Source organism: Apaloderma vittatum, unplaced genomic scaffold (assembly GCF_000703405.1).
Source record: "Apaloderma vittatum isolate BGI_N311 unplaced genomic scaffold, ASM70340v1 scaffold1835, whole genome shotgun sequence".
In the NCBI taxonomy this organism is placed as follows: domain Eukaryota; kingdom Metazoa; phylum Chordata; class Aves; order Trogoniformes; family Trogonidae; genus Apaloderma; species Apaloderma vittatum.
In genome coordinates this window covers 37,807-48,363 of record NW_009717457.1, presented here as the reverse complement: position 1 = coordinate 48,363, position 10,557 = coordinate 37,807, and the positions used below count along the sequence as shown (strand labels likewise).

Sequence of the window (10,557 nt, the reverse complement as noted above, 5' to 3'; positions counted from 1 at the left end):
CAGGAAATCTAAACTGTGGTGGAGCCTGTGGAGACTCTCTGAATCAAAATGAAAGTGTCCATAAATAAAATTGAAGAACATGTAATGGAATTCATGTGTTAATTCCTTTTATTAAAAATAAAAGCAGATATAGTTTAGGAAACTTCAGTGTTCATAAATTAATTTTAGCAGCTTCCTTTAAAAATTATGCAGAAGCATGGCGTTTTCTGATAGTCTTAACAACATTTCTTGTAGCCATCACCTAATAGTGTGCGATAAATTACAGGACATTTTTTAAGAAATTAACCCCACAAAACCAGTTAAACTTCCTTATTTAAAAAAACACGGAAAAATTCTCCAAACAAAACACACAAACCCCACAAACTCCCAAATACCATTAACTTAGCAGCCTTTAACAGACAAAACCATATTTTGCCAATGAGTGAGAGTTAATTTCTTGTATTTTCACTTATCAAGCCCATCCATATAAATATGTTTTATTATATTATTATTAAAGATTTGTACCGAGTACTGTCCTCCATTTTTGAAGGGAAGAAGCTTTAAATACAGAGAGAAGAAAAATGGTGCAAAATTCTACTTCTGGGATAAGTCTCAAGGCTTATGTTTAGTACTTTTATGTCATGGACTTCCTAGGCAGACTGCTACCTTTTTCTTACAGCTCAATTCTCTGCCCATGTGGTTTAGTGTTTACTGTTCTGGTTCATGGAGATGAGCTATATATGCATTTAACACTCCTGAACATCCGGAGCTTTTTAAAACCGTATATTTTTGGCAGGAGGATGCTAACTTTCTGTTTATCTTACTATAATGTGGCCAAAAAGACAAGTATCATAAACTGATAATTTCTAATGTATATGTGTATTTACGTGTGTATATTGATGAGATGCTAATTTCAAATGTAAATGTGTGTACACACGTATACGTGTATATATATATATGCACACGTGAAACCATATATGTGTGTGCATACACACATACATATTTACATATGATGAAGTAAAGAACCAATAAATTAAACTAAATTCTGAGACAGGTGCTTAAAAAAATGGGAAACTTGTAAGACTGATTAAAGGCTTTTAAACCCCGCCCTGATCTCTACAAAAAACCAGTTCTCTGTTCCTGCTTGCACTGGTGCTAGTGGATGTCATTATTATTTTATAATCTGTGAAATATGTTCAGAGTAGACTTCTGTTTTAAAATTAATCTTGTGTGTAGATGAATAGCACCTACTGGGAGGCTCTTGAGAGTTATTTAAATATTATTCAAGATACTCTATGTGGTCTACACTAAGTTTTCTTACCTTGTTACATAGACGTTGATCAAAACTACGGCATAAAAATAGCAAGGAGGAATGTAAAAAAAATTAAATTCTTTAATACAGATGTGCCATAAAAATCCTGGGTGTTGATGCAACAGTGAGGAGGTTTTGTTGTTGGTTTGAGGAGTGTCTGGGGAGGTGTGTGTTTAAAGGATAGAGACACACATATTCCTTGGAGAGCCAGAGACATTTGTCTGCTGTGATGATGGTAATAAGAGTGAAAAATTGAAACCGCCTAAACAAATGCAAAATGCAGCTGGTAATGCAAGGCAGCCTTCATTGCACTGCACTTCTCGAAGAGCAGAAGTAAAATTGAACAATATATAACATTAATTAAGGAAGTCCTTTAAGCAGCATTTGCCATTGTATTCTGCATTCTTTCATACGCCATTCTATATTTCATTGCCTGCATATATAGTAGGCATGTTGCCTAGTCAGCTTAGTTGCTAAGTTTTCAGTTTTTTTACCTGTGGTACCACAATAACTAAAAGTGCTTGTTCCTAACTGAATTTGAGTATGGATTTAATGGTAGTTTGCAATATGTAGTTGCTTGTGATTTGGTCTGATTTTGCCTCGAGTCGGGGAGCTTTCTGTGTCCGTACGTGTTGCCTGCATTCAGTCAAACCATGAAGTCATCTGCAAACGCTTGGCCAACCCACCTTTTGTCAAAAGATCCATCTGTATGTATGCAAAATCACGGAACTGGACAAAAAAAACTTGAAAGAAGAAACTGTCTTTGTATTTTATTTACATTAAAGCTGCACAGTATAAATTTGAAAGGTAGCTCTTTGTAATGAGGAAGCTAATATCACCTCTTCTTTTGTGTACTTACTTGGAATTGTCCAGTAGTAATCAGTTAGATTGATAGCATAACATTGACTGAGCTTTGCCGTGTTCAACAGTGGAGTTCACAAGGACGATATTTCAATTATGTGACAAATTTATATAGTCAGAGTGCCTAGGCTGGGTTTTAAACTGATCATAGTTTCACTGAGATTAGGATGACTGTATTTAGAATAATTAATGGAACTACTTTGAAATTGCTCTTTGACAGACTTAATATTGCTAAATGACTCTTATGTTGTGTAAACAGCTCAGTTACTTTAAGCAATGTGTGAGTACTGAAAGGAATGTAATTTCTGTTTTATTTTTGTGACTTTTTGTTCAGTATATCTTTTATCTCTCAACTTACTTATTTTCATTAATTAGAGGGAGAACTTGTTCCTAGCACAGAATACAAATTTGTTTGCTTTTTTTTTTTTCAGGTACATCAGTTTTACTTATATATTTAGAAACAGTCTTAGAATTATTTTTATTTATGTATTAAGTTTCAGAATCTGTCATTTCAGGCTGGATTCATGCTGTGCTCACGTCTCAGGATTGTATGGCTTTTGGAGGAAACTTTTTGCACAACCTCAATATTGGCATGCAGCTCAGGTTAGTGTTGACTCTTTCTATACCTTTTCCTCAGTAAGCAGGAAATTCTTTTAATAGATGTCTTCCTCCATGGTCTTAACCAGGATCCAATTGGTACAGGCTCTCAAACAGACAATAGTGGCATTTTCAGTTAGGATGTATCAGGCACACACTTTTATTTCAAAGTTTGTTTCAAAAGCACAATGAAGGGTATGCAAGAGCTTAAGTGAATAAAAGGAAAAAAAAAAGAGAAAGAAAGAAAAACTTCTTTGGAGAGTTTACTTTGGTGAGTAAAACAGTACTGAGCAAGCCCAGGTGTGCAACTCTGAGTTGAAATGAGCATCCTCAAGTCAGCATTGCTCTAAGGGCAGCTTTATTTAGTTTTTGTCCAAGATGTGGAGCTGTCTTCTAAACATATTGTTTTTATTTATTACAGTGGAATCCTGATAAAATTCCATCTGTTAAAAGATCACACATTGGGTTTGTATCCTAGTTTTATGAAGTCCAACTTTATTCTTAGAAGTGCCACAGTCAAACTTGATAAGGTCAGAGCCTGGATGAGATCAGAGTTCAGTCTTGTGTGTGATCTTGTTGGGATTTAACTATGTGGTACTTGGCTTCTTTTATTTATCATGGCCATGGTTGTTTTATTTTATTTTGGACTTTTTGTCAAATTGAATGATTACATAGCTGAGTAATGAATTTGATACTTAAAACGTTCATATTTTATAATATTTCTGTTTATTCAGGTGTTATGAAATGGAGAAGAGGCTAAAAACCCCGGATCTTTTCAAATTTCCTTTCTTTGAAGCCATCTGTTGGTTTGTGGCCAAAAACTTACTGGAAACGTTGAAAGGTAGTCCTTGTTTTGCTTTAAGAGATACACATGTATCTGCTTTTACTTTTTTCTCCCCTCTTCACTGATAGCAGAGAAAGTTATGCTGCTGTTGTGTGAACAGAAGAAACATCTTAAGCTGAAAAAACAGACTTGACATACTTTTTTATTTTTAAAGTCACATTAGTTTTTAACCAGATTTTAGGTGAATACTGCACTGTGACAATTCTAGATCCATCAGTTCTTGAGTTTAGTAAATGATTTTTCTGAAAACTACTTTGGTGATTAAAGATTTCTCGGTTATATTGCATTGTGCTGAATTTTTAGTGCACATGGTGATGTGTGTAACTAACACTTTTTAACATGCTTCTTGGAACTGTTTTATTAGTGTTTTTCATCCAATACTGATGATGTATCTGGTCAATGAAAATATTCCAGGTTATCTAGACAAAGTGTCTTCAGATCCTGGCACAGTCCAGTTTTGCTACCAGTCAAATAGGATTAATTTGCCATTATCTGAAAACACCTTGTTAGGGAAGACAGGAAACTTACTTCAATGGTGTCAAGTTTTCAGTTGGGCTTCTTGTGTATCATTTAAGATCCTTGAGTACCCTTTGATAGCCTTTCTCTGCCTCTTTCAGCAAACAACTCTAAATGATCCCAGTAGCTTACCTCTGCGGGTTTCTTCTTGGTGGCTTCACAGGTTTTCTTGCACTTCTACAGTTTTCTTTGACTTTTCCAGTCAAACTAAGTGTTTTCTTCTGCTCTCTGTTGTGAAGGGAAAGGTGTCTGTGAGGATTTTTGTCAAAAAGATGCATCAGTTCCTATGAGCTGTGTTAAATCATTTGTATCAGTGCTTATCAGTAGACATCTCAACAGCCTCTTATTCTTGACAGTTGCCGTTTCTTCTTCCTCATCTAGGAATGTAATTCCTATACCCATACCCATGTGTATTCAAGCTTGATAGAGTGCCTGTCTGACTTCACCTTCTTTTCCTCAGATATCTTGCCCTCTGCCTGCTCTATTTAATCTCAATAATAAATGTCATGTTCCAAATGATATATTTCAAAGGAGGGAAATCAACCTTTGGAAGTGGCTGCTGAATTCAGCTTTGCTTTGGATAAGATCAGAATCCCTTGTAATCTTTTGCTAATAAAAACCAGTCACAGTTATTGAAAATCACCTGTTCTGCTTTCAGCAAATGGAGACATTGAACAACCCTAAATGAGAGTTTCCTAAATGTGTATTTAAATTTTCTGGATGAACCTAAAGCAACTCAGAAACTGTACCAAATAGAACAAGCTTGCAGAAATTTTTTCCTTCCAAAACCAGAGCTTGCTCTTTTTGAAAGCTTGCTTTGGTTAGTCTCACTCCTACATACTTAAAATTTACAAACTTGTTAGAAGACATAGGAGCTGTATTCTTTCTGGCAAAGCAGTATTTTAGGTTGCTTTATCATCTAGCAGGTTTCTATATGGTCCAGCTAACTATGAGTTGTCTCCCATGTCCACTTTCCTCCTCTACTCCTCTCCTTTTTATCCCATGACTCCTTAAGTATGTAGACTAGGAGCCTCTTGTGGCTTGTGTCTTAGGGGAGAGCTATGAAGCTTTTTTTGTTATTTTTAATCTATTACTTAGCAGATGCTTTGTTGCAGATCAATGCTGTGATCTAAAAATCTGTCATAAAAAACAGAAATTGAGGTTTCCATGGCTAAAGTGGTTATGTTGGACTTTGGCATCAAGATGCATGTGAATTAGGTGTTTACTAGTCAGAATTCATTGTTTAATAAATAAGAGATGCTACCAGCGTGGTTGTAAAAGGTAGTGGTGATGACCAACTTGTAAAACGTTGAGGGCATGGTTGTTAGCAGTATCCTTATGTGAAATTCAGGTCAGTAAGCAAAATCAGCACAATGCATCTTTGTGGTTCTTCTAAAAAATGATAACAGGGTCATAAACATTTTGAATTTCATTGGCAAAAAGTGTTTTACGACGTTAGAAATGGTGTGGCATTCACCTAAACTAGTTTTCTTTGTAGTTCTTGTAGCTTCAAAATAGACAACTTGTTCATCTGATATTAATTTGGATTACTCTTATGTCATGCAATCTTTTTTATTGCAGCTAAAAATCCATACTGTGGTGCTTCACTGTATTCCCAAAATTTTATCAGCTGAGTCAGCTAGTGGGCAAGCAGACTTCTGCTGCAACGCAAAGGCCTGTCACTCCTTCTCTTGCCATTTCACAAGTAGCAAGCACCTTTGAGGAAAGAACAGCTGTTTGTAACTGAATTTTCCTTTTTCTTGCCAGCAGACTAATACGTTATCTGTAAGAATGGTGTTTTGTTAGTGTATACTCTTAAGGGAATAAAATAGCCAGATAGTTCTGGTGTGGATCTATTTGCTCTTGACAGGTAGAAGTATCTGTTGGGAACATGGGGAGAATTGGCACTCTACCTTGACTGTTTATGCAGGATTTGTCTTTTCACTTCTTTTTTTTTTTTGCCATGAAGGGAAGGAGAAAATTGACAAGGAATTGCAGTCACTAGGGAGCACCAGCTTTGTTAGGAGCAGCCTCTGTAGCAGAGTGATTTCCATCCCCTGCCTCTATGATTTTTTGGAGGAAAAATGATGTAAACTCTCTGAGGGAGAACTGTGATAATGGGAAGGGTGACAGAAGATGTTTGGGGAGTGGAAGTGTTCTAGGGTGAATCATTTGCTGTACTTATGGGAATAAATAAATTCTGATTTAGAGGTACATCGCATATCCTTCTGGTCCCCTTTGACTAAGATCTTTTGGAATGAAATAAGTGATTTCCTTCTTCAAATATATTTTCTCTTGTTCTGTATTTTATATCTGTTTTGACCTTTAGTATGTTATGAACTGTTCCTAATTCATGCAAGAAGCAGCCGAAAAAAGGTATTAATCATAGAATCATATTTTTGTTACGGTATGCACACAAATACAGGATGTCATGTTTCATTTGCTTGTACAAATTTTCCTTTTCTGTGCTGTTGCATAATGGTAACTTTATTGGCTGAAGGGTAGGTATCGTTCTATTGTTTTCACTATTGCTGTGTTTCTAAGTTGGTATCCGTATCCTTTTTAGAACTGAGGGAAGATGGTTTCCAGCCTCCAGGCTATTTAGTGCAAGGAGTCAAGGCTTTACTTACTGCTTTAAAGTTGTGGATGAAAAAAGAAGTAAGTATAAGTGATTTTGTTTGCTGTTTTGGTGAGCTCTGATTTGATTTAGAAGTGATTGAAAGTTTAAAATTATTTTTCTTTGTTAATGAGTACTGAAGGACTCTGTGGAGAGCTTGTACCACTGATCTGGGGAAGAATCGTCACAATTTTATATTCCATTTTGCTAAAAAAGTCTTTCTAGACCAATTAATAAGGTCTTGTATCGTAGCCGATAGAAGTAGAATCTTGCATTACCTCAGGATGAAATAAGAATGCTAGAGGATAAGCTGATAAGGTGGGGCTTTTTTCTAACAAATCTGTTTTTTATAGTTGATTGATCCTAGTCAGAGGCAATGGAGGGATGGAATGCCCTGATAGCGTTTGCCATTAATATCGGTGCTGTGGAGAGCATGTCAGGTATACTTGTATTGCTGAGGAGTCCCGTTAGATTCAGATGAGGACATCCACTTCAGTTGAGTACTGTCCTGCTGAACATTGGCTGACTCTTGTAAAGTCATTAATATGTTGTCTCCTCTGGCTTTGCTGGCGCTCTGCTCTCCAGGAAAGCTTATGTGTGTTGGCCCAGCCCTGCATCTGGCCTGACTCCATGTGTTTATGCCTGAGCTAGTAAGACCTCTTGGAAATCGTGCTTTTGGGAAGCGCTGTACACTGACAGGCAGTTTGGTCCTGACTGAGCATATTAATTCTAGTTTGTTGCTGGCCCTGCTGACTCAAACTGGCTCTTGGAGATCTGTTGGGTCTTTTTGCCCTTAAGTTCTCTTTGTAAGAGAAAGTATTACACAACAGATATGATACTTGCACAATTCTGCGTCCAACATAATGACCTTTGTGGAACTGAACACGAGTGCAGAGGTGGTTATTCTGTGTGGAATCCTCTTGGGTCCAGCCTGTGTAACATAACTGATTTCAAGCAAACCTTTGCTAGCCCTCTGAGTTGGTTCTCCAGTGGCTCTTTGTCTCTGCTATCCTGGCTCAAAGCTAACTAGTAAGCAGTGTAGCAGTATTTACAGGATGTTTTGCCTAAGCTGTTAAACCGTGTGTGAATCCAAACTATCTTCACATTCCTGGCATGGATAATAAGCTGAGTAATCAGGCTGCTGATAGCCAGGATCAAACAGAGCCTGTATAAATCCTTATTTTAATTTGAAATTGGATTTCTAGCTGGATGTAGTATAGTATTGCAGAATTTGTGTACTGTGTAGTAACTCACTAAGTAGTGTGATTAATACTTCATCTGGAATAGGATATGTTTCCTACTTCTCTGTGGAAAAAAATTAATTGTGCATGCTGCGCTGTGAATGTTTATTAATGAGAGCTGTGAGTATTCCCAAACCACTAGCTGAACAGACACTTAAATTGTCAGGAAACTGCACAGCATCAGTGATCTAGTCCCAGTGTTGTCTGCTGTCCTCCAGCTATCGTGTTTTGTACCTCGTGTTCATCTTTTCTAGCTACTGCTTTGTAAGTGAGCTGATCTTTTCTTTGCAGCAGGCCACATGCGTGATAGGATTGTAGTTGTACACAGCTGAAGACAGCAGGAGCTTTGTACGTGGCTCTCTGATGTCCTCATGCTGGGGTTTTCAGGCAGATTCTGAAAAAGAAATGACGAATAAATGCTATGGAAATGAGAAGCCTACTCATGAGGTTTCACATTCATATCATGGAGTATGTCTTTTCAAGACATCTGTGAATTATCTTAGTGAATTGTTTCAAATTGTTTGCTGGAGAGTTTCAAACATCTTCAGTAAGACAGTGATACCTTAATTTCTGCAATATTTAAAAATTGCCAAAAATTACAAAATTCTGAGAGAAGAGATTGAGTGCTACTAATACTGTCTTAGTTTTCGTGTCTTGATTCGAAGTCAGTTTGTGCAAGGCTTTTATCAGTATGCGTATCCTCTGATTACGCTGGTGCAGATCATCAGTGTCCACATTATTTGATACAACAATAACGATGATGCCCTATCCAGATGTCTGAGCTCGTGGATTTTAGCTGTAGCTTCCTTCTACCTTGCATAAGCAACACATCTCAGATTGAGATTTTCAGATGTTTGATTCATGTACCAGTAAGGTTATTTTGGGCAACTGTTCTGTGTTTTTAAAAAATATATTGTTAGCTGTTGTAAAAGACAAAAAATCAGGAGTTTTTGTAAGGAGGGAGAGATGCAGGGTTTAATCTTTTTGTGTGTGTATATATATGTGTGTATATATATATAATCTGTCTCTGATACAGTTTCAGAGGATTAAAGAGAACATAAACTGTTAAAATTTCCTAATCTTTTTTTATAGGGAATGATTTTTTTGAATCACTTTCCCCAGCTTACTAGAGTCTAAATAAGTGAAGCACGTAATTTTAAGAAGTGGATTGTGAGACAGATGTCTACGGAGCTGTGTGTTGGTTACCGATTATTATTCTTGATCTGCTTGTTAGATTAAATTTTTGCTGAGCAAAATTGCCTTAGTCTTTAACTGTTTTGAAGGTCATGACTAATGAGTTTCTGAAGTTTGGCTCTATACTGATCATGCTAAAGTCAAAATAAAGAAGCTGATTACTGTGCTGAGAGGGTAAAAAAGTTGTTATCAGTATGGCTATGTATTGCCCCTTCTTTGGATTCTTCGAGACATTGAGGGATGCCTGCTGTCCTCTAAAGCTTGACCTGGAAGCTCTGGGGGGGATGTGTGTGTGTGTAACATGTGTATCTCCTGGCAGTTTGCAGTTATAATAAGGGAAATTTATTTTGATATTTTTTCATTGTTTTTGTTTATTTTGTATTACTTCCACTTTTATCTGAAAAAAAAAGAATTAAATATCTTTTCTTCCCCCTTTGCATACAGCTTGTCACAGAACATGCCTTTGAAATTCCAGACAACATTAGGCCTGGGCATCTCATAAAAGAGCTCTCAAAAGTGATTCGTTCTGTAGAGGTAAGAAGAGAGTATCCTACAGAAGTATGCAGAAAAAATAAATAAATCTTTGAGTCAGGGAGTCATTATACTTCAGATTTACCATATTCATATCTTAATTTATTTAACATTCATTTGATAATAGAAAATCAAGACAAAAGCTGTTGGGAATGCTAAGCTATGGGCATTTAAGGTAAAGAAAATGTATAGTGAGGGTGTTCTATGTAGTTTCTGTAAAAAATGTATTTTTAAGGGTGAAATTATTTGTAGGGCAGTATTTCTCAATTGTTCTCATAGCTACTAACATAATTACTGTGCATATATTTTTAAAGAGTTTAATTTGAAATTCTGTGCATATTCTATTCTCCTACTCTGTTTGTTGATTCTGTTCTAGTTGTCATCTCTTTTTTTTTCTTAGATTTTGTCTCTATTTGTTATATAGTCTGTGTTATTTTTCTTTATTTTTTCCCCTCCTATACCATTGTCTAAAAGTTCTGACAATTTTATTTATATAATTTACATTTAATTAAATGAGTGGGAAGCAGCACTTGAATACATGAGTGTATTCCCATGAGACTGTTCTTAAATGTGTGTTTTTAATTAAAGGAGGAAAACAGCAAGCTAGTTAAAACTCAGGGAATTCTTGGTGTGTGTCCAACTTCACGATCTTCACATGAAACAGCTTCCCCTCACCACTCTAGACGACGGGTGAGGAAACTACGAGACCATGCTACCAAAACTCCGTCTAATCTGGACATCCTGGAACTCCACACCAGGGAGGTACTGAAAAGGCTGGAGATGTCACCATGGGAGGAGGCAAGTATTACTTATGATCCAGAAAAATAAAAACAGAGTAGATTTCTAGTCTCTTTTGAAAGGGGGA

The 10,557-nt window shown here is 36.5% G+C and overlaps 1 protein-coding gene across 1 annotated transcript in view; it reads left to right on the top strand.

Annotated features, from left to right (window-relative positions):
• KDM7A (lysine (K)-specific demethylase 7A) overlaps positions 1-10,557 on the top strand; it is a gene marked incomplete at its 5' end in the record, with an annotated part of 31,844 nt that overhangs the window by 5,097 nt on the left and 16,190 nt on the right. Inside the window, 5 exons of the mRNA XM_009869882.1 lie at positions 2,668-2,755; positions 3,484-3,590; positions 6,676-6,767; positions 9,606-9,695; positions 10,281-10,490. Coding sequence (XP_009868184.1) covers positions 2,668-2,755; positions 3,484-3,590; positions 6,676-6,767; positions 9,606-9,695; positions 10,281-10,490 — 587 coding nt within the window. The remainder of the gene's footprint in view (positions 1-2,667; positions 2,756-3,483; positions 3,591-6,675; positions 6,768-9,605; positions 9,696-10,280; positions 10,491-10,557) is intronic.